The following is a 24,250-nucleotide window of genomic DNA, read 5'->3' on the forward strand; positions in this document are numbered from 1 at the left end:
TTTGACATTAACATTCTCATTTGTGAATGATGTCATGATACGTTCCCCCTGCTACCCTCCGAATAGGGCTTATGATGAAAAGATTTAACAATGGCAGGGTGAAATTTCAGAACCTACATGTTGTGGGGTAAAAAGTCAACATTATAGATTTGAGACACTTGGAACAGATGGAGAACTGTATTGGACAGTAACATTCTCAATCATGCGTTCACGAATAAATTTTTGCCATAGATATAAGCTATGCTATAAGCAGATATGCCTTTAACAAATGAAGTACAGTGGCATAAAGGTCATTTCTTATTTTAATATTTACTCAAGACTGGAAGGTTGTTGTTTTGAGTCTTACTTTACTCTTTTTATTTCCCGTTATGAGCACATCTAACATTCTGAATGTAGTGAGGGCTTCAGTTAAATGGCACTAAGTGGCATCTGTGATATGCTTTGTGCTAATGTCGACTGGAGAAAACATTTCATTAAAAATCAAGTTAAAGGGCATTTTCACTATTACATGTTTAACGTCACAGGTGCTTAAATCATGTGACATGACTGAGCTGGTTATAAAGCACCGTTTATAGCTCATAACATCCTGAGACACGGCAATACCTCACAATCACACTGAAAGAAAATCTAAAGGGGTAGTTCACAGCCAAAACTTAAAATGATTCATTAACCCTCATCTCGATTTAAACCTGTACATGACTATGTACATAAAGAATTTTTGAGAAATGCCTGTGGCTTTGTGTTTACACAATTAAAGTCAATGGGGTCCAATCTTTTCTGGTTACCAATGTCCTCTTTTGTGTTCCTAAATATGTCATACAGGTTTGGAATAACATGAGTGTGAGTAAATGATGAAATAATTTCTTCAGTATTTTTAATTTTGGGTGAACTATCCTTTTAAGCATTGCCTGTACAGAAAAAACATCAGAACGTGCCTATTTGGCAAACCACAAAAAGCGAAGCTCGCTTTACAGCAGTTAGTATTACACTCCACTCATTTGCACTGCATTCTGAAAGGTTGGTTGGCAAAGTGCAACCTGCCTGCGACAGTGTAGCTCCATCATTTTCAGGATCTGTAGGTGTGTTGTGTGAAACGTTCGTACAGTAGAAGCTGTAAATGAGGGAAACTGCTCAGCAGACATCAGTAGCAGCCGGCATTCATTTTCAATTCGTTGGCACACATTGCTTAAAAGCAGAGCACATGCATCCAACAGGTACAAATAATTGTAGAAAATAATAAATCAAGAAACAGTATGCCACACAAGTCTGCATAAACCATTAAAAAACTAACTAAAAAACTTCTGTTGGTGATGATGAATGCAAAACAAACACCAAGTGTTGTGTTTTAAACATACATTAAACATACAACACAGCATGTACATTAGAGTCACATATCAAATGTGCAACATGCCCACAATGAGTGACAAATGTTACAGCTCCAAAATATGAATATTACACATGAATTGTTCACATACGCATGTGCCTGTGTACATTTACTTTACAAATAATGATATATCAAAGGATCTGGTAGCCAGCTTTGGTTCTATTCAGATACTCTCAGCCAAAAATACAAGCTCTTAGAACAGATGTTTGATCCGCCAATGGCATTTCATCACCGCCCATTCAACACTATTTCTTTCAACGTTTAAAAAACTACATTAGTGTAAAACTTTAATTTTGAGTGCCAAACACATTCAGTACTAAAGACCTGACAGAACCTCCATCTGTTATTCATACATAACAAATTATACACAACATCAAAACCGATCCAACCCCTCCCTTTTGATCCCTCTGGGTTTGAAAGGGGCCGCGTAAGTGGCAAAGGCACTGTACAGATAAGGACAGGCTCTCTGGTCGGTCTAGTTTAGTGTTCCCTCCATCTGATTGGTGGGATAAAGTGGGCACTGCAGCAGCTGAAAGCACGCTGTTTGTCAGTGGCCCCTGCAGTCCCTGTGTCCGGCCCTCACCCCGACCTCAGCCGGCCTCTCCCATCACGCGTGCTCATCCGTCCTGGGGAGAGGTCATGATGGGAAAGCCGTCAGCCCTGCAATTCGTCAAAGCAAGTATCACACACTCGGACAGGCTTTTTGGAAGAGGGCGTCAGGGCGTTGCGTAAAGAGCACTCCGCGCAGAAGATGTTGCCGCAGTGTCGACAGTGGTGCTGAGAAAAAGAGAAAGCGAGGCTTTAAAATCAGTTGTCTGCTTAAGCTAGGACCTACTGACAAAATTGTATACATTTGTATACAAAAATTTCAATTCAGCCTGATTCTGTATTTTTCCTTTGGATATATTTCAGAACAGAATTTTGCATCAACTATAAAAAGACATAGATTAACACATACAGTAGTGGCCAAAAGTGATGTCCAACTTTGGACAACTGATCTTGTGGTTCATTCCATTTTTTTTTGTTAAAGATGCATTATAAGTGATGTATACTGTACATGTTGCTCTGGAGTATTTGGAGTATAAACTGATGCTCAACCTTGAGTGGGAAAAATTACACACACATGCAAAGTTTATAAAGACGGAGCCCAGGAGAATGACTACCAAACATTTATCTATGCTTCCCTGTTCAAAAATACCACAAGAATGGATCAACAAATATGTATGCTTCATTTACTAGGAGGTATATATACTGTATATATATTTGTGCTGTCAATCGATTCAAAAAATGTATCTGATTAAGAACACATTTTTTTCTGTGATTAATCACAGAAAACATACTTTTCTATTTAAAAAAAATCACAAAAACCCAATGTTTCATTGAAATAAAACAATTGAAAGTGGGGGAAAAAAATCACATTATAAAAGAAATATTTTTCTGTAATACACTCAGGCCACAATTATTAGCCCTCTCTCGAATTAACATCTCTCAAGTATATTTTCTTTGATTTTTACATTTTCTTAGCACACCAAGGTGACTAGAAACATGATGTTGTCCAGTCATGACTTCTTGTTTCACAGGAGAATAAATATTAAGTAACACAAAGCCCCCTTAATCACTGATCACAATGGGTAAAACCAAAGAATATAGTAATATATGATGGGCAACAAAAAAAATTGAGCTACACAAAATAGAAAGAAGCTTTAAGGAAATAGTTAAAACAATAAAAAATAATATAAATAAACCTAATTTTATACCAGAGGTTCTGTACATCTTGTTCAGATACATGGCATCATGGATTATTATATGAAATACCAACAGATAAAAAAATCAAAAACTGACTTGCTCTGCTAGAAATCTTACAATGGGTCGCGGTTAGATCTTCCATCAGCACATTAGTTCAAAACAAACATCCAAATCAACAAAAAAATCCAGATCCTGCCACAGCCGTTCCAATTCCCTGACCTGAACACTATAGAAAATGAGTGGGATGAACTGAAGAAGAGGCAGCACCAACATTTGAAGGAACTGGAGAAATTCTGTATGGAGGAATAGTCTAAGATCACTTGTCATGTATTCTTCAACCTCATCGGACATTATAAGAGAAGACTCAGATCTGTTTTTCTTGCAAATGAAGGTAGCAAAACAAATTAAATGAAGGGGGGCTAATAATTGTGGCCAGTGTGTATTAGAGAAAAACATTTATTTCATAATGTGATTTCCCCCTACTTTAAATTGTTTTACTTCAATGATTCGAAACATTGGATTTTTGTGATTTTTTTAAAATAAAAGATCAAAAGGAGAAACTAATATTTTTGTCCCCAACTGTACAGTATATATATATACACAGTATATGTATATATATGTATATACATGTGATTTATGTTATAGTGTGTGTCAGAGCACTCTATTACTCCGTGACTTTCTGAGAACATCAAATAAAAGTTTATGTGAGTGGTACCCACTTTGATGTACTGTCAAACCAGCCCTTTAAACAGGGGAGCATAGATAAATGGGATAGATCATTAACATTGTATTGATCTCATACTTTGATCCATCTGAACCAACTGCTTCAGTAAATAAGGGTGTGTGTGAGTGTGTGGGTTGCACACCTTTCTGACAGTGACAGAGAAGCCTTTCCCACAGGCCATACAATTCTGTACTTCATGATCCTCTGCCCACTTCCGCGTGAGAGACTGTGACTGTTTTATCTGCATGAGGAAATCACAGCCGCAATGAAAATGACAGCATGAGTTTCCCTTTATGTGAGGAGACCGTGATCAAGAACAAAACTGAATTCAAATAAATTTCCTATTTAATGTGTAAAATCAGGGGACACCTAATCCAAAAAAATGTATTCACCCTCATAATGCTCCAATCCCATTTGACTTTCTTACATAAACCCAAAAAACCAAGGGGCTGGTTTGAAACAACAAAAGGGTGATTACATTTTCTGGGTTACCGTCTCTTTAAAAGCTGAGCTGCGACTGGTGCAGGCATCTGACCTGTAAAGACTGGTTCTCACGGCCAAGCTCCTGCATGGCAGCCGTGGTGTCGTCCAACTTCCTGCGCATCTCCAGAAACTTGGCCTGAAGCTTCTCCATCTCACCTTCCCCCTTGACGCATCTGGAAAAAAATCAACAATAAAAGTTGACAAAACCCACGGTCATGATGACTATTTAGGCCAAAATATGTCTAGATGGATCAAACCTCTCCAGAAGCGCACGTCTCTCGTCCTGATTGTTCTGGACGGTGGCCTCCAGCACAGCGATCTCTCCCCTCAGTTCGTCCGTCTGTTTCTCAAGTTCGCCCACCCGCCTCTGGCTGCTCTGCACCTCCCTCTTCAGCGTGGCCACATTCTCGTTTAGTGCCGACACCTGCATGGACATCTTCACCTCCTCCTCCTCCCTCTGTCTCACCACCTCCTCTTTAGCCTTTACCTCCAACGCCTAAGGTTATAATTGTGTTTGTATTTACATAAATAAATTGACATTAAATGTTTCCAAATGACATCGTAATTTATATCATCTTTATTATGACCTGTAAGAATAACAACCAATCATTTCACAAAGTAACCTAAACCATTGGTATCTTATTGTGGAGATCATCAGTACCAGTTGCTTCTGTAGTTTGTCAGTCTCAGCTTTGAGCTGCTGTTGTGCGTGTTTGATGGAGTCTCTGGTCTTCTGGTGATCTCTCTGCTCCTGCTCCAGTGATGCCTGAGCTGCCTCCACCTTCCCCTGAACTTCCACCTTCTGCTGGATCAACAGCTGCTTGGCAGCCTGAAGATCCTTCAGCTCCTGCACACACAAACATTTTTCTCACTTATCACTCCACTCTATCTTACTCGAGAATGGAAAAAGATCCAATAGATGAGGGGTCAAAGTTCATTATCCTGACCTTCTCATTCTTCTCTGCCAGTGCTTTGAGATCAGCGCTCAGCTTGTTCTTGTCCTTTTCCAGAGCGCTCTGACACTCTCTCAGTTCTTCACGCTGAACTTTCTCCTTCTTCAGCTGCTCTTCAGTTGCCTCCTGCGAGACACACAACACAGATAACTCACTACCTTCATTTTATTCTCATAAATGTGCAATGAAAAGCAAATTAAAACGAAGAAATTAGAATCAAAATGTATATTGTGGCTGTCACCATGTGACCAAAGCTGCAGAGTTTACCTGCTGTTTCTGGAGCTTCTGAAGAGCCTCCACCTGTGTCTTGATTTTATCATCTCTCTTGCTGAGGTGTTTCTCTAGCGCTGCATGGCCCGTCTTTAGTTCCTTGATCTGGGCTTCGAGAGAACTTAGCTGGTTTCTGTTGGACACCAGCTCCTCCTGAGATAAAACCAGCTTCTCCTCACACACCTACATTACAAATACAACACGACCAGATAATAATAAATAATATATACTACACATAAAGATGCGTTATCTTGTTATAGTTGAAGGGAAGTGTACACACATGGTACACAAACACACACCTTGAGGTCCTGGCGTACAGCAGAGAGCTCAGACTCCTTGCCGTAGTAATCGGACTGAAGCGCAGCGAGACGCTCTGCGGTGCTGTCGCTAGTTTTCTGCAGCTCCGCACAGCGATTCTTTTCTGAATTAAGATCTTTAGACAACGCTGCCACTTGCTCTTTGAGCTTGGCCTCCTCCTCGGCCTGAAACACACATCAGTGAGAAAATGAGACGGGTAGCATTGCAAGTTTGCTCTCTGACTAACTATTCAGTTAAGTTCAGTCAGAGTTCAGTTTCTTATCTTTGGAGAAGTTTGGTCACAATAACAATTCAACAGAACAATATGTTAAGAGTTAATAAGAGGAAGTTTTATAGAAGTGTAAGAATAATAGGAATGTGTTTATAGAAGTGGAGTGCCTAAAGAATAGGAAGCATTTTCATATACTGAAAACTATTGTGCCATGTCTCACTAAACATCTCAGTCATATTGTGCCAGGTTGTAAAACATGGTAAAATGTGTTCTAATTATGCAACAAATAACAATTAAGTATTATTGTGAGTAGGCTATTACAATATCATGTTTTAACTATACGAACAACATTTATTATAGATATTTGCAACATCTATTGACATTTTGGCCAAATGTCAACTTTCCCCAAAGAATACATGTCACTGAACATATTTTTTTCTCCTTTTTGTTTATTACTTTTTTTATTCCTTAACATTAATGTTTCTACAATCAATAGTGTTGGAAATAAATGTATGCCACTCAATATTAAGTTCTTGTTTATTCAACTGTTCAATATCGCAACTGCAATGATGATATTCAGAATAAAATGCACTTTTTCCTGTTGTTGTCCTTATATCATATAATACAAATACCTATAAACATGAAAACCAACAGTTGAACACGTTTCACATTATTTTCAGTAAATAAATATAGTGACCAAAGATGTATGACTGTCCTGCTATTTTCAGTAAACTGTGGCATGTTTTGTTTGCGTTCTTTGGACTGAAATACAGGTTTCCATATAAACTGAAGAGCTGGTTCAAGCAAAAAGAAAATCCTCTGTGTCAAGACGAATACCTGTTTCATTTATTCTTTTTAGCATCAAAACTTGAGCTGTTGATGTCCAACAGAGGAGAAGGTCACAAAATTAATAACAAATTTGACGCTGCATTTGAAAATCTTTAGCTCTCTATTGCCATCTCTGTTTGAAACATGAAGTTGCAGGTTATTTTACAAACCTATCCATATATGGGTTTAAGGTCATTATTATTGCCTTATACTTATTAGTGATGCTTTTGAAAAAAGCTCACTATTACTATTCGAACATACTTATTAGTGATGCTTTGAAAAAGCATAACTATTGTTATTCGAACATACATACTTCTTATAATTATTCTTGTTCTGCCAAAAGTTTGGCACGTTACTTGTCCCGCAGCTTTTGACGTAGACCCATGAATGAATACATCAAATCGACGGGCCTATTCGGGAATGGTGTGCTATGACTTTTATAAGCGATCGGGTGGGGGGGGGGGTGCGATGGGGGGCGAAAAACCACCCGAAAAAACCCACTGACTTAACATTGCGCCCAACTTTGAGGGATCGTAGCTCCAAGTGAGGATATCGTAGAAACATGAAAAAATACACGATTTGAAGGGGTTATCAGGCTCTATAAGAACATCACTCACAATGGGGTGTCAGTTGCACCCCTGGGGTGTGAGAGCCTCCCAAAATTTCTGTATACTTATAATGGCGCCCATAGACTCCCATTCAAAACCTAGATACCTATATATTCACGCGTTATTTTTTTGCTTTGGACCCATGAATGACTACATCAAATCGAGCGGCCCATTGCGGAATGGTGTGTGATGACTTTTGGAAGCGATCGGGTGGAGGGGGTGCGATAGGGGGCGAATAAAAACCTGAAAAATCCCATTGACTTAACATTGCGCCCAACTTTGACGGGGCGTAGCTCCGAGCGAGGATATCGTAGAAACATGAAAATAATACACGATTTGAAGAGGCTATCAGGCTCTGTAAGAACATCACTCACAATGGGGTGTAAGTTGTACCCCTGGGGTGTAAGAGCCTCCCAAAATTTCCCAATCACAGGAAGCATGCCCATATAAGGCGTAAAACGTCCCGTGTTGAATATCTTAGCAGTACAACCACATAGAGACAAGGGGGTGGGCTCATTTTACTCAGGCTACCAATCAGTGTGACATGATCATCATGAAGCTGTTAAGCCACGCATATAGCAACCATTTACAGCAACCTAGCAACCGATCCCATAGACTCCCCATTATAAAAAGTCCATGTGGATATCTTTGCAACACAGTGTCGTAGAGACAAGGCGGTGGGCTCGTTTTACTCAGGCAACCAATCAGTGTCACATGATCAACATGAAGCTATTAAGCCACGCCCATAGCAACCATTTACAGCAACCTAGCAACCGATCCCATAGACTCCCATTATAAAAGAACGTGTCGTAGAGACAAGAGGATGGGCTCATTTGACTCCTTGCAACCAATCAGTATCCCAGGAACTTCATTAAGCAATGAAGCCACGCCCATAGCAACAAAACATCTTAACTTAGCAACCGTTTAACAAGACATATACCTCTGCTTCAGAACATCGTAGAGACATGGGGGTTGGTTCATTTTACTTGTGGCTTGGAACATCATCAATTGGCAGATGCTAACCCACGCCCATAGCAATCAAACAGGTTAGCCAAACAACCATTTAGCAATACTTATATCTCTTCAACAGAACATTGTACAGACACAGGAGTTGGTTCATTTCACTCATAGCTTAGAACATCATCAATTGGCATTCAACAAGCCACGCCCATAGCAACCAAACAGGTTAGCTCAGCAACCGTTTAGCAATACCTATATCTCTGTATCAGAACATTGTACAGACATGGGGGTTGGTTCGTTTCACTTCTTTCTAGTATCATACTAGCAACATGCTAATTATGCTAACAAACATGCTAATCGTGTTAACATCATGCTAGTTAACATGCTTACAGTTTAGCTTCATGCTAATCACGTTAGCATCAAGTTAGCAACATGCTAATCGCTTAAGCATCATGCTAGTCGCTTAAACATCATGCTAGCAACATGCTAATCGCGTTAACATCAGGCTAGCAAACATGATAGTCGCTTAAGCATCATGGTAGCAACATGCTAATCGCGGTACCATCAGGCTAGCAAACATGCTAATCGCATTAGCATCAGGCTAGCAAACATGCTTATCGTGTTAACATCATGCTAGCAAACATGTTAACATGTTAGCAAACATGCTACTCATGCTAGCAAACATGCTAATCATGCTAACAACATACTAAGCATGGTTTTTACACACTGGGGTGACAGTATTTTTTCCATCATGTAACGAAAAAATCTTTCAAACTATTTCAAACTCTTCAGGACAGGCTTTGTCAAGCCAACATAAAGTTTGTACTCGAACTTTACTATCTAGTTTATAAATCATTATTATAAGCTATTGGTTCTAAACACTGATTTTAAGCAAGTTGCAGCTTTAATGAAAAATTGATTGACTGAATTAAAGTGAATTGAGTTTTAGACTGTGATTTTCAATTCATTGTGTACTGGAAATAAATATACGAGTGACAATTCCAACAGTTCGTACAAGTCTTATCTTTAAGTGTGTAATGTAATAGCTCTTACCTTTTTATTGAGGTTAGCCTGCATCTCGGACACTTGTACCTCAAGCTTCTGCACTTCCTGGCTAAAGGAGCCCTGGGTGGTCTTCAGCTGTGCCTGAAGCTGCTGTGTGCTCTTCTCCTTTTCTTTCAGTGTCTCTTGAGACTGTTTCAGTTGGCCGTTCAGTGCGCTCAGCTGAGACTGCAGGCCCTTCTCTGCCTACAGCATTTCAACAAGAACTTTATGACTGCGATGAATCACAATTCATTGAACACACAAAGCGGTGACAGTATCGTATGGGGGTTACACGAAGGTCGTACACAATGCTGTGTTCCACATTCTTACCTCTTTCAATTTCTCTAGTTGACCTTTGACCTCACTGAGCTCCTTTGAAGTGGTCTCGACGTTTTTCTGAAGTTGTTGCTGTGCTTTCAGATGGGACTTTTCCTAAATATATGACAATGTGGCTAATTAGAAAAAAACTCCAAATCTGACAAACAAAGATGTTTAAAATAAAACAAACAGCATAATATAAAATGTCACTCTCCATCTATGACATCCATACATTTTTATTAATACATAAGCATTCAGATACATTTTGGATTCAATGTATCCATCTTAGTAACACTGATCAACTTCCAAACTCATGGCACTCACCTTCTCCTCCAGAGCTGCTTTGCTGTTCTTCTTCTCTTTCTCCAGCTGAATCTGGCTTTCTTTCAAAGCTTTTGAAGCTGTGCTCAGAGCCTCCTTAACCGTAGCCATCTCTTTAACCAAAGCCTCCTTCTCCTCCCGGGTCTTCTGGAGCTCCGTGCTCAGACCCTGCACTTTCCTGTCCAGTTCTGCCTGCCGTGTCTGACCCTCCTGAGATAGCTTATCTAGGCTGGCCTGCAGGGTCCCACACGTTTTCTCCGCCTTCTCCAGCTGTTGTCTTGTTTCAGAAAGAGCTGAGGTTTTCTTCTGCAACTCTCCTTGATGGCTGGCAGCTCTGAGGCAGAAATACAGACAGACCTGTCATAGGAATGGTCTCTACGTTTTAGCTTACACATCAATCCAAATATAATCGATGACTTAAAAATTAAGGTTAAGTCTAGTTTTGAGGCCACCTATATATATATATACTATAGTTTTTTGTGTGTCAAAAGCTGCAGTCTGTAAGTTTTGTCTCTATCAGGCCCTTTACACGTGACCGTTTTCAACTAACAACAGAAAACTTTTTATGCGTTTTGGGGGACTGAAAACACAAACCTTTGAAAACGGGTCTCAAAGTGCAAGTTTTTGAAAACTACGGCATTATCGTCTCTGTGTAAACGTAGTGTTTCTTTACAGCACAACATCGCCATCCGCTGGCCTGGCATGCATGAAGTTACTTTAAGTACTTATCTTACCATTGCAAACTGGGGTAAGAATTAAAGGGTTAAAACCGAAAACACAGAATTTATTATGTATTTGCTCAATAACAGTTTTTTGTTTATTTTTAAAGGGGTCATATGACACGGCTAAAACGAATATTATCATTTGTTTTAGATGCAATGCAATGTGTATACACGATTTAAGGTTCAAAAACGCAGTATTTTCCACATACCGTGCATGTTTGTATCTCCACTTTGCCACGCCTCTCTGAAACCTGCAGATTTTTTTACAAAGCTCATCACTCTGAAAAACAAGGTGTGCTATGATTGGCCAGTTAACCAGTGCGTAGTGATTGGTCGAATACTGCAAGCGTGTGACGGAAATGTAACGCATCTTACCATATTTGGAACATCAGGTTCCAAAGCAATTGTACTGACAGGTACGCCCACCTTACTTGCGTATACATTTGGGCGGTCTTAGTCAACTCATACCACAAACTGACGTAGATTTGTGGGGGTGTGGTTACACAAGACGTTTCAGGCAGGTCTGGGTGAGCATTCGCTTTTAGATAGATAGCATCTTTTGTTCCGACACTTAAATTTTTTGCAATTTTACATGTCTAATACATGCATGGGCAACTTATAACACACCAAAGACACAGAAAAACATGTATTCGCGACCTCTTTAACAAAGTTACAAATTGCAACTTTAATAAATGTTGTGCATCACGCAATCAAATTCAGCATTTTCCCATATAAAGTACCAACCCCTGCTTCTCCGCCTCTAACAGACGGTTGAACTCCTTCGTCTTCAACTCCAGCTCACTGAGCTGATTCTTCAGCTTCTGCTTCTCTTTCTGAGACTGTTCCTTCCCAGAGCGAAGTTCCATTAACTCAGCCTCTGCTTTCTGTAACAGCCACATACACATACACATTTACTTCAAATTCACATCAACAAGCACCAAATCCTCTCCACAGGATCAAACCTTCTCAAAATGCAGACGTGTGCAGCCATAACAAGCAAGCAGACAGCTACAGCAGTGATTGAGAGGAGAGAGTTCATCCTGACCTTGGCTTGGGTCTCCAGTGTCTCTATCCTCTGCTCAGCAGTCAGTAGTTTGTCTCTGCTGTCCTTCAGACTGCTCTCCAGCTGAGAACACTGCTCCTGTTTATCCTGCAGCCTGCAGCCCTGCTCCTCCAGCTGAGCCTGAACTTTACTCAACTCCTGCATAAACACGCAATCAAAACACAGATGCGTTTACCTGCAACAGATCAATAACAAAAACACATTCTAGTGCGTTGCCTCTACAGGCAACACATACCTGTTGCTTGTCCTGCAATGCATTCTGGGACGTTTCCAGGTGGTTCTCCAAGTCAGCACGCTGAGCATTCTTTGCTGCTTCTGCAGACAGCAGCATCTCGGTCTTGGCTTTCAGCTAGGAGACAAACATCATTTACATCCAACACCAAGATCAAATTAACCAACATAAGTAACAATCACAAAACCAACTGGCACGTGACATGTTTGCTCTACCTGTGTGTCCAGCTGGGCGATCTTCTCTTTGCTCTCTGTGAGTTGAGTGTTAAGTTCAGAGATGGTGGTCTCTAGACTCTGGCAGCGGTCTTGTGCTGAACGCAGGTGGGTCTTTTGCTCTTGCACCTGCTCATGAAGGTTCTCCTGAGCTTGTTTGTGGCTCTCCGATTGGTTCTTGAGCTTGTCGGTCAACTGCGTCATCTGAAATGACACTTAACTTAACGAGATCTCCGACAGATGGTAGCACATCCTGATGGCGTAGGTGTGTTGTTCTCCTTACCTGTTCCTGTAGAGAGTGATTTTTTTCTTGGAGTTGGTTAAGCACAGCTGCCTCTCCCTCTCCAGCCTGGATCTTGGCACATAGATCCTCTCTCTCAGCTTCTAGTTGGCTCACGCTGTCCTTGCTCTTCTGCAGCAGAGCCTCAAGATTTTGTATCTTCTGGTCCTTGTCCCCGATCTGACGCAACACCTGCTCCAGATCGTTCTGTACAGGAGGGTCAAATGAGGTTAGTTTTGACCTGATTTGAATTTTGTTTCTCTGATCCCGAAGCGAGATGTAACAGTGATATCTACCTGTGCTTCTCTAAGTTTTCCATTAGTGCCCTGTTGAAGTGTTTGAAGTTCTTGGTGCTGTTGTTTGGATTTGTCCAGCTGATGCTGTAGGTCAGTAGACTTGGCAAAGCTCTCCTTCAACTACACACACAAATAAAACATCAGCTAAGTGTGAAAACAAGACACTTAAGCTCACCGCAGTAATAATTATTCCATCAGGGTAACAATACACTATACAAATAAACATGCTGCTGATTAAACTAATAACTATTTGTAGTCTCCACAAATGCGTCCATCTGGTCCAAGTTGTACGTTGGTTTGCCCGTGCAGTGTCGTAAAATTCTTACAGTGCTATTTTTAAGTTCACATAAAGCCTTTCCTACCTGTTCCTCCACACGGGACAATTTGAGCTGCAGGTCTGCCACCTGCTGTTCTCGATCTTTGAGTTTCTCTCCTGACAGCTGCCTCTGTTCTTTCAGCCGGCCCTGCAGCTCCCCCAGCTGACGTTCCGCCTCCAGCAGCTTGGCATGCAGCTGAAGGACACAAACATGGGGCTCTAACAACATCAATGTTGTGTCATATAAAATATCTTTTAAATGATACGGTCCTCAAAGATGCTCTATGTGGATGGATGGGTGGGAAGATGGATGTTGCGTACGTGTGATGACACAGATCGATTGATAAAGAAATTAATGGATGTTATTAGGCGGGATGTAAAGTGGGTATATAGATGGAGGGATGGACGAATGGGTAGCTGCCTGGGTATAGAGATGAATGGAAAGTATACATGACTAATGGGCTAATGGGTGAGTAAATGTTGACACAATTTTCATTTTGGGGTGAATTATCTCTTTATGTTTGGTGGTTGGGTATACAAGTAAATTAATGAATAGAGGGATAGATATTACATACTGTAGATGTGTAAACAAATTCTACAGTATCTGACCTGGCTGATCTCACTTTGCTGCTGTAAGCCCTGGTTCTCCTTATCCTCCCTCTGCTGCTGGAGTTGTTTCTTCTCTGCCTTTAGTTCCTGGTGGTTCTTCACAAGCTCACAGAGTTCCCTCCTGAGTCGAGCAGCCTCCTCCCCACGTTCATTCACTTCGGCTTGAACCCGGCTCAGTGTCGCCTCTCCAGCTGACACCCGGGCTTGACTCTCCTGGAGCTCCAGATCCTTCTGGTGAAGGCTGGCCTGAAGACTCTTCTTAGAGGTCTGCTCCTGACCTAGATGCTCCTCAAGCTCCTGACTCTCCTTCTCCTTCCGAGATAACTTCTCTGACAAAAGCTGAGGAGTGGCAGAATGATTATTAAGTTTATAGATGCTTAGTTTCTTCAATTAAATGACATTAATTGTTGTATTATGATGACCTACAAAATGTTTTTGTATTACAGACAAGCCTATTGCATACTGTACAGAACATCCCATAACGGCATTATAACCTCTGCTTAGTCTCCAAATAGCATGCTGAGAAATTGTCTGAGAATTTTGGGATAGCTCGGGGACCTCTGAACTTCTTTGTGTAAAAGTATGTAGTACCATTTAAGAGAGCACTGTTTTATGAGGGTAGGGTTAGGCCCTTGAATGCCAGAGAGTGTGTTGTGACTTTTGCCCTGCGACAGCTATAAAGAGGGCGGGGTGATAAGGACACAGAGCCTAGCACACAGTGGTGACATGAAGAGGGCACCTACATCACACAGTGAGCTTTGCTTCTAAACATAATGTCCAGGGCACAGCTGTGTTCCCATTACAAAGCCCCTTTCTTTCATCCTCTTTGTGCACTGCAGTCACTCTCCAGACTCATTTGTTAATGCATTGACAGTGTCTTCTTTCATTGCCTTACATTTTCCATTTGTCAAAGTACCTTAAATAAAACTATTCTTGATTTAATTATTGCATTAAGATTTGTTAGTGTTGTCATCATATGTGCCATTGGAAGTCAAACCTGGTGTGAGGCATCTTAAAGGGAAAAATTTGAATTGTATTCACCCTCCTGTCATTCCAAACCTGTATGACTTTCCTTCTTCTGCTTATCACAAAAGAAGATATTTTGAAGAACGCTGGAAACTAAACAATATTGACACTCACAGACACAAAATATATTCATTTATATATTAATTGTTTCACAGAACAAAGAGTCATATTGCGGTTGTCCTTCCGAACCTTGTATCTCCATAGTTTGTGATTTTTATTTATTGCCATAAATCATTATTATTTGTCAACCTTTATGTTTGTCACAGGGTTTTGCAAATATCTAACCAATAAAAAGTATTAAAAAAAGGCTTGTCAATCATTTTAAAAGTACAGGGTTTTTCCATTTCCTGAAAAACTGTGAATTTGGACATACACGGTTTCAGAGATGATATACATATTTAGAACAACATGCAGCAGAATTTTTATTTTTGGGTGAACTCTCCCTTTAAGATGCCATATTTAAATAAACACAAATGCAACGTTTTGTGTTTCGTGGAAAAAAATGTATGCTGGTTTGAAACAACAGGTGGTTGATGGCATGAATGAGGATTTCTTTGAAATTGTGTTTGACATTCACTGTGTATGTGTAAACCTAAGCCTATAGCTGGAAATACAATAGCTTAGAGAACCAAGTCGGTTCCCAACGTCACCGCATCTATTTTAGTCACTGTTTTTCAACAGTTATTGCTACAGTTATCTTTCTACACTGTTGCAGATCATGCGGATGGGACATTTTTTCATTTTTAAGTTGCGCAATGTACTGTGATCCCCGTAATTATTATTGTCCACATCTCTTCCTCATACCTCCTCTTGACCATATGTGACCCTGGACAACAAAACCAGTTTTATGGGTCAATTTTTCGAAATTGAGATTTTTACATAATCTTAATCATAAACTTTCTATAGATGTATGAGTTGTTAGAATAGGACAATATCTGGCAGAGATACAACTGTTTAAAACTCTGGAATCTGAGAGCGCAAAAAAATCAAAATATTGAGAAAATTGCCTTTGAAGTTGTTAATCAGGGGCACTGTGGCAGACCATCCACTCACAAAAATAAAGTTTTTATATATTTAAGGTAGGAAATTTACAAAATATCTTTATGGAACATGATCTTTACTTAATATCCTAATGATTTTTGGCATAAAAGAAAAATCGATAATTTTGACCCACACAATGTATTTTTGTCTTTTACTAAAAATGTTCCTGTGCTACTTAAGACTGGTTTTGTGATCTAGGGTCACATATATCTTCTTTGAAACTCTTATATTTATCCCCCAGGACGGCTGACAGGAATAGTTCTATTAACGACTCTTAATCGTCCATATTTCACTTATCATCTGCTGTGGTCCACATTTTTCAGAAGTCAATGCACCTCTGGGCTCTGATCTCCTAATCCCATCCTGACAACTCCAACAACGGACCAGAGAGTTATGGGTCATTACCTGCGGCAGTCTGTCACCGTAAATATCGCAGCTGGCACGAGACCAGCCTCCTGCTGCTTTAATTACACAGCATCTGTGATGAGTGTGTCAACACTTTTTAATGGCCAATCAAAACGCATGGTGTGGTGACAGGTCGACGCGGGCGCTTTGGACCGGGTAGGAGGGGGCCGCGGCAGAGAGCCTTCTCGTAACATGTGTTGGGCCTTTCCTGAAAGGGCAGCTGGTAAAGCTTGTAAACGCCGCTACAGAGTGCTTAAATTTAGAAGTTATTTGAAATACTTGGTGGGTTCAGAGACAGGCAGGTCTTAACATAGCAGGCGCTGGCGTGCGTTCAGCGAAGCCATAAAGTTGGCCATTAAAATATACAGCAGCATACAAGGCACGTGCCTTGTTACTGAAAGCACGATATATCTGCATGCGCTGGTGAACATCACTCTGAACGCGTTACCTGGGTCTGTTGCTGGAGGTTGTTCAGGTTGCTCTGTAATAGGTGGATCTGCTGGGTGTAGACTGCTGCCTCTTGAGGTCCCTTTTCAAGTTCTGCCTTTAGCTGAGCTATCGTTTTCTGCAACCAAACAAACAAGCGTGAGGCAGGCCAAGCAGACAAGGTGATACACCTGGTGAGAGATTTCACCATATTCCATTTTAAGCAAATTAAATTGAGGCAGTGAGGAAGAGGCAAGGAGTCGTTCTGTTTAGACATCAATCATCTAGCAGCCAAAATATTAAATTATTAATATTAAATTAATCCTTCCACAAACTTTTAATAGACTCCAAGAATTAAACATGACCTAGGACAAATATGGCATCCACTGTCTAAACACTCAAAAACTGAATAAAACAGCAAAAACAACAAGAGTCGACAAACTCATATAAACCTAATGTCTTTAAAAACACAGAAACATGAAAAGCAAAGAAAACGACAGTAAGGGGGGACAAATCCATCTCAAATTCATTTCAATTTCACAACAGCTACAAATGGTGAAAATAATTTGAAAAATGAAAGAAAAGAAAGAAGGCATTAAGATTGCGACATAAAAAAAATATTGACATTGAGGCATTGAGGATTGTTAAGTTTTCCCTCCAGTTACGAAGAGAAAGTAAAGCAGGCATGAAGGGTGAGAGACCAGACAGGAAGAGGGAGAGACACATACAAGCACATAGACCAGTGAAGTGAAAAAGGACAAACAGTACAAAGACATAAATGCTAATAGGTTGGGTCCTACAGGTTGAAAAAAATTACAGAGTGCCTATGAACAAGGCGGTCAATACATGGGCAAATAACTTTGATGGGGTCCTAAATTATAACTGTATGCTGAAAAATACTTAAAGGGACAGTTCACAGAAAAATTTAAATTCTGTCATAATCGTTTACTCAACATCAAGTTGTCCCAAATCTGTATAAATTTCATTGTTCTGATGAACACAGAGAAAGATATTTGGAAGAATGCTTATAACCAAACAGTTCTTGGCCACCACTGACTACCATAGTAGGAACAATAACAATAGTGGTCAAAAGTGCCCCAGAAGTGTTTGTTTTCCTACATTCTTCAAAATATCTTCTTTTGTGTTTAACAGAACAAAGAAATGTATAAAGCAAATGTTCCTACTGTGGTAGTCAATGGGGTCCCATAACTGTTTGGTTTCTGTGTTCATCAGAACAAAGACATTTATACAGATTTGAAACAACTTGAGGGTGAGTAAACGATAATTTCAAAACCGTTTTGAGTGAACGGTTTCTTTAATCTTACTCTAATACTTAAATGATTAATAACTTATTTTATTGTTTTGCTGTGGCTGCTGTTATATTAAAGCAATAACCCACCAAAATGTGTTGCCAGGTATTTTTGGTATACTGTATACAGTCACTAGATGGCAGTCTTTGAATCATGTCGAGCAACGAAAGTCACCAAACTAGAATATGTAAAAAAGGTCATAACACACTCGATTGACCTGTTTGTAATGTTCTACGAACCAAAGCTGCTCTGCTTTGGTAAGACCTTCATATAAAGACAAACACTTTTAGGTCAGGAGTGCAGGCGAAAACAGGCGTGTTTACAGGAAATACTCAGAGGCAGGTGGGAGGCTGGAGGGTTAATATTTAATCTCAGGAATCTGTTAGAAAGGACAGTCCGTGTGACTCTCAAAGGCTTTAAAACTCGCTCTTACGGATGTTAACATCCAACACCTTATTTCATTTTTAAGCTATAGTATTTTTAAACATCTTGCCAGTTAGAACTTCCCAACATGCTTTAGTGGGCAAAGTGACATCATTGGGGCAAAAATCAGATCCATGCCTCCCTTTATCTGCCTTCACGAGCTATTGATTCTGGCATGAATCGCTGTACGTGCGGGGTCCTATCAATACTCACATTTTCAGAATATACATCTTAGTGACCGAATGTCAATAAAGCAAATCGCCATGGTACTGTAACCCCTATCATTACGTGAGCCGTACAGTGTAGACACGACAGGATTGAGCCACTTTAGGGGCAGTGCCTCACCTCTGAGGTAGTAAAGTTGGCCTGCAGCTGCTCGTATTGGCTCTTGAGGCACTCCGACTCCTCCTCCCTCTCTCGCGTCATGTTGTCCATGAGCGTCTGCACCTGTACCAGCTCTTTCTTCAACACTTCCACATCCTCCACCCCAGGCCTCTGGAGCTGGAGGAGAGCCAAAGAAAGACAGGATTAGACGGAGGGAGACAGATGATGAATGAGGTTGATGATACACTGGCATGAGCAGCTGAGAGAATATGAACTCATTAATTATCACAAAACAATGAGTGTGAGGTTACCAGCTCTGCTGACAATTTCTCCTTCTCCTGTCTTTCTCTCTGCAGGTCTTGGTTGAGATTGGTCAACCTCTGCTCCAATGCTTCTCTCATGCTTTTTTCCTCGTCGTAACGTGATTTGATGTCTGGGAAATCAAGTGCACGCTTATTTCAAATTGATTTAATGTATTCTCTCTTTTCTACTTTAAGTACCACATTTATAAATGGTTTTTCATCGGATGCACGCGCCTGGCCCAAATTGTCCGAGTGTTCGTTGATCCGTCTGGCTAGTGGCGAATAATATAACTATTTATATTTTATTTATATTTTATTGTATAATAACTGTCTTAAATAAACAATTTGTTGAGTTTTAATGTATTAATTTGAATAAATAAGCAATTTGTTGAAAGGGTTGTATAACTTTGTCGCATTTAGGTTTAGCCAAGTAAGGGTTCTTCTACTGGTAACCCAAAATAATACTGGCTAGACATACTTTTAACTTGCTAGCTAATGTAATTGACTTATTTCTTTAGCTTGTTATCAGAAATCATCTATAGGGACTCTATTCTTTGCAGATGTGTACCGGAAGTTAAGTTCGGGCCACAAAAGCACGCATGCGCAGTAACGTTTGTTTACGTTGCTTTGAAACTCTAAAGGATGATTTCCTGTAAAGTGCAAACATTATGGCAATAATACCGCTCTGTTTGCTTATCACACCCAGTCGAATACAGCAACACTGGCTCTACCAATAGATGGGGTGTGGGTTTCGGTTTCTTTTCTAAAATACTCTGTTTTATATATAACTGTAATAAATATAATTATAATCTATATTCATGAAAAAGGCAAGAACTTTCCTGCAAATCTTACCAACTATCTCAGTGGCGAGCTGGGCGGCTTTCTGTTCAAACATATCTTTCATCTGTTTGATGTTGAACTTCTCAGTTTCTGCCTCATTGAGCCTCATTTCAAGCTCTGAAAAGCAAAAAAAACCTGAAACCTCACATCTCGCACCGTTATGTTTATGTTCAAATTTTAAGGAAATATTAACTCAAAGAAGCAATTAGAACTACTCTCAACCAACCTGAATCTCCTATGCTGGTACCATCACTCTGTGAGCCCTAAAAGCAAAACGCATGAATGAGGCAAACCTTCCTACAGCAGCATTAATAAACCACCACTTATTAAAAACGTAGACAACTCTTGAACATTTTAAAGAATTTACTTTATTACTCGCTAGTTGTCCTTGCACTTTGTCTAATTCTTTTTTTAATTCCCCAGAAAACCAGCGTTCTTCCTAAAAACACAAAGAAAAGTGTAATGAAATTTTGATGCAGTCAAATCCTGTGGAAATAACAGCATTGAGTAATCGTGTTATGAGAACCACCGCACATTTCATGCATACTATTGTTGATAAAAAGTGTGGGAGTCAAAGGTATAATACCTTCAATGAAGCTTGTAAATCTTGGACTTCCTGTCGAAGAAGGGTTGGATCCTCCCTGAAGAAGACACACAGCCTGTATTAATACTGGTGTTTTTTGAAGACTCAAAGCATTTTACAAGGGTAAATTACCATTTTAAAAATCTACAAAAATTGTAAGATACAACAACACAGAGGTGGGGCCAGGTTGTTTCACTGAGAACTGAATGGATCATGGTTGGAGACTTGTCAACGTCAACCAAAAGACATGTTATTATTATGATTATATACAGCCCAGATTAATACCGAAGCCCCACCTGCCAGAAGTGAATTCACCGGGCTCATGAAACACCTCATAATGTTTAAAGAGCTCTTCGGCGGAGTTGTGTGACTTCATACACTGAGGACAAATGAAGCCCTGTGGACAAACAAATTAAAACCGCAATGAGATCGAAAGGACAATGCACAATAATTCCTTTGTGTAAAAGCTCTATTTTCTCTAGAAAACTGATATAATTCTAGGAAATAAAAACATTAATTTAAGGCAGAATTTGGTTTAGGGAGTAACATAGTGGGATTAAACATTTAATTAAATTCAGGTTACCTCAGAAGACTCGTTATTCATATCGGCAGACGGCTGCTCAGACTCCGAGCTCTGGGAACCTCCTTTCCCAGGAGTCTGTTTCCACAAACAGAAAGAGAAATAAGAGTCAGAAAAGCGTTGTGTAACATGTCAGCTGTGATGAAACTCATTCGATCACACTATTCAGTTCTCGCACAGCCGGTCAGGTGTCTGGTGGGCAGTCCGAGTGCTGCTTTGGCCTCCTTGCTGCATTTCATTCACAAGCTGTGAAGGCAAAGAATGGCGTTGTTTGCTTCTTGGCATGGCTCATTTATCCGAGGACACGCATGATGCTGAAACAGTGCGTATATACTCAGCAGCTAGGCCGATTAACATTTTCCTGAGCAAACGCTGATGCTGGCAACAAAAAGCGGATTGATGCCAAACAATCCTTTGCTTTGTAACATTGATACACCCTTGACATTTCATAAAGACTATGCCTACAATGCAGACACCAGCGTGTCAGACCACAAGATATCATCCATTTAAAGCCATAAGCCCCAAAACAAGCTTGCACTTTGCTTCCGCTCTACTGTAGAAAGAGAATAACATTGATACCAAATAACAACATCTGGACTGGTTAAAAGTATCTTTTCCTAGTTAAATGTCCATATGTGGATGTGTTAGGTAGGCAATCCTATTTTAGTTCTTTTTGTAACATATGTTTTTGAGCAGTCACTTTGTGCATTCATTGCTTCACATTTTTATTTTTATTTAGATATGGCTGATTTTGAGCATAAAGTTCCTATCATACTATTACCACATCTGTGCATCACAGACTCTAAACTACCATATAGATCCAAGGATAAAATCATTGTACTGTACTTTATCTTCTAGAAATCTTACTGTTGTTTCAGTGCAAAGTTATCTGATGGAAGAACTGAAAGACAGTAGTTCCCAGTTCCCAGTTTAAGGCATAGTTGAAAACAGTACATCCTAATTCACCAGCATTCCATAAAAATACTGCTATTGTGAATGTCCAAAAACTAAAACCATATTATCATGGTATTACAATGACTGAAAATAAACTTTTAGTTTTGGTGGCAGATCTCGGGCTCATAAAAAACAACAATAAAAACCATCACAGAAATTCTATTGGATTTAATGGTTATAATGGGAACCAGAAGTGCATTAAAAAAAATGGAAACTGTATAATGGTCTCTGCTGGTGATGTGTTGGGTTCTACTGGTGAGATGTTATGTGAGAGATGGGAACCAACAATATACTGGTCAAATCCTATTGGAATAAGCCCTCACACACTACTGTACATAAAAGTTTTCTGTAATGGTTTTGACTAAATGTGACGGTTCGTATTTTTAATGAAAACCATTTGAAACTGTACTGTTATTTTTCAGAAGAGATAATCAAATACACTAAACGTGACTCAAGTGGATATGTTCTCAACACAAAAGTAAACATTTCTAATTTAATGAATGTTTCCATTCTTTCATGATTCTGCATGCCGACTACAAAAGCACACTTCTCCACCACACCTATATCAACAATCTGATCTAAGACCTAATAACATCACGGTGCTCATATCTTAAAGTAACATTTAGCAGAAGATCGTGAGAAATGACAAGCTCAGACAACGAATGCCATTTGCTATGTAAAAGCAAAAACTGTATGACCAGCAGCAGAAAACTTCAGACAAACTCTCCCGTTTCCGATAGCTTAGACATTGGATGGAAACAATCGTCTGAGTCACGTGCTATACCAGACCACAGCAAGCCTACAGGGTGTCCAATACAATCACATCAGCTTTTTCAAATGAACACCTCTTTAACAAGAGGCAAAATAAACTAACTTACGTTCATTACAGTTTGCCATTGCTTGCAGTCATCTATAAAACTAGTTATTTCGCTAAGCTATGTCCCGCTAGCGGCTAACAGCTCAAAATACATGCCAACATGCATGTAAACGCTGATTACTACTCCTGAAAAATAAAAAGACGTTATCGGCACTCGTAATTTGTAACTGTCCTTAAAAACGACCAACTAATATACGTTTTGAGGAATCTTCACACCTGCACAAGGCCATCACTTCGCGTCAGGCCTGTCAAGCTACAATCACATTCAACTGAATGAGAATATATGTCTTTTTCAACAGTGTTTCACTCACCATCTGTAAAATTCGTCTAAACATACTGCAATCCCCTTTTCTGTCTAAAACTGTGAGAAAGCAGCTCTTACAGGTTCTGTCCTGATGAGCGTGTGAGTCTAATATTTTGTTGTTGACACCTGCAGAAACACACACACAACGCGCACACACACACTACCAATAAAGCTACCCGTCTTCAGGCTTGTCCCGCCCTTCACCTAACTATTCTTTAGTGTGGTTGGACCAAATGTAGGCAAACTGTCCAATTGCAGGCTGTCTGTAAGGAGTGTCTACCAATAGTAGAAAGGGAGTTTAGATCAAAGGCGTGACTTTGTCGGAAAATGGGCAGCGCATCTACCACAGAGCAGCGGCACTTGGTTGGTGAAGGGGTGGGAGCATGCTTGGAAACGGCTAGTATGTGATAAGGTATTTTAAGTAATATCCAAAGTCCATCGTGATGAGTTATTATAGATAATTCTTAAAGCTATTACACTTTTTTTTATAAATGAATGTTACTTTTTTTATGAAGACGGTGTATTACTGCCACCAACTGGTATGGAGGACGCGACTGGCGCAATAAACCCAATTCTACAGAAGGATATTCGTTTTCTTACAGAAGCTTTGGTTTAATATTTAAAAACATTTGAGTATTTTAAAAACAGCTAAAATTACATTCTGTGTTTTTTTCAACCACAGAGGATTATCTTTATTATTATTATCATGTTTTCTCATAATCATTTTTATCCTCAAAAATACTTAAGTATTACAAGCTAGGGAAACAATTATTTGGTGAAAGTGCACACAAACCTCCCAAACACTCCGAAGCCTAACTCTAATATTATAACCCCCCCCCAAAAGGAATGTTGTTACAGGAACAAGTTAACAAAACATGATGTTGACTTAGAGACACGTGGATCTCCACCTCTTAACACAATCAGCAGCGCATAAAGAAATCATTCCAACATTGTTAG

At 39.8% G+C, this 24,250-nt stretch overlaps 1 protein-coding gene across 1 annotated transcript; it reads right to left on the minus strand.

Moving 5' to 3' along the window:
• Window positions 1–164: 164 nt before the first annotated feature.
• On the minus strand, window positions 165–23,440 carry eea1 (early endosome antigen 1). The gene is made up of 29 exons (XM_057348165.1): window positions 23,301–23,440; window positions 21,162–21,236; window positions 20,875–20,975; window positions 20,582–20,636; window positions 20,363–20,434; window positions 20,222–20,258; window positions 20,008–20,112; window positions 19,165–19,286; window positions 18,875–19,030; window positions 16,819–16,935; window positions 13,899–14,237; window positions 13,336–13,485; window positions 12,974–13,093; window positions 12,681–12,884; window positions 12,401–12,601; window positions 12,189–12,302; window positions 11,936–12,091; window positions 11,635–11,774; window positions 10,172–10,502; window positions 9,860–9,961; window positions 9,539–9,733; window positions 5,860–6,042; window positions 5,558–5,743; window positions 5,285–5,416; window positions 4,999–5,184; window positions 4,595–4,833; window positions 4,390–4,510; window positions 3,997–4,095; window positions 165–2,161 (listed from the first exon to the last, which is right to left on the minus strand). Exons 1-29 carry the CDS (start codon window positions 23,322–23,324, stop codon window positions 2,039–2,041), a joined length of 4,185 nt encoding a protein of 1,394 aa, XP_057204148.1. The 5' UTR covers window positions 23,325–23,440; the 3' UTR covers window positions 165–2,038.
• Window positions 23,441–24,250: the final 810 nt, after the last annotated feature.

Source organism: Triplophysa rosa, linkage group LG12 (genome assembly GCF_024868665.1).
Source record: "Triplophysa rosa linkage group LG12, Trosa_1v2, whole genome shotgun sequence".
Taxonomy (NCBI): domain Eukaryota; kingdom Metazoa; phylum Chordata; class Actinopteri; order Cypriniformes; family Nemacheilidae; genus Triplophysa; species Triplophysa rosa.

What these genes read in the sequence shown, in the direction of transcription:
- eea1 (XM_057348165.1), bottom strand. Translation starts at nt 23,324, where the DNA reads ATGTTTAGACGAATTTTACAGATG. An exon ending in AGAAATTGTCAGCAGAGCTG is followed by an intron (nt 19,031 to 19,164) that starts GTAACCTCACAC and finishes GCTCTCCTCCAG; the next exon opens with CTCCAGAGGCCTGGGGTGGA. An exon ending in CACTGGAGACCCAAGCCAAG is followed by an intron (nt 11,775 to 11,935) that starts GTCAGGATGAAC and finishes TGGCTGTTACAG; the next exon opens with AAAGCAGAGGCTGAGTTAAT.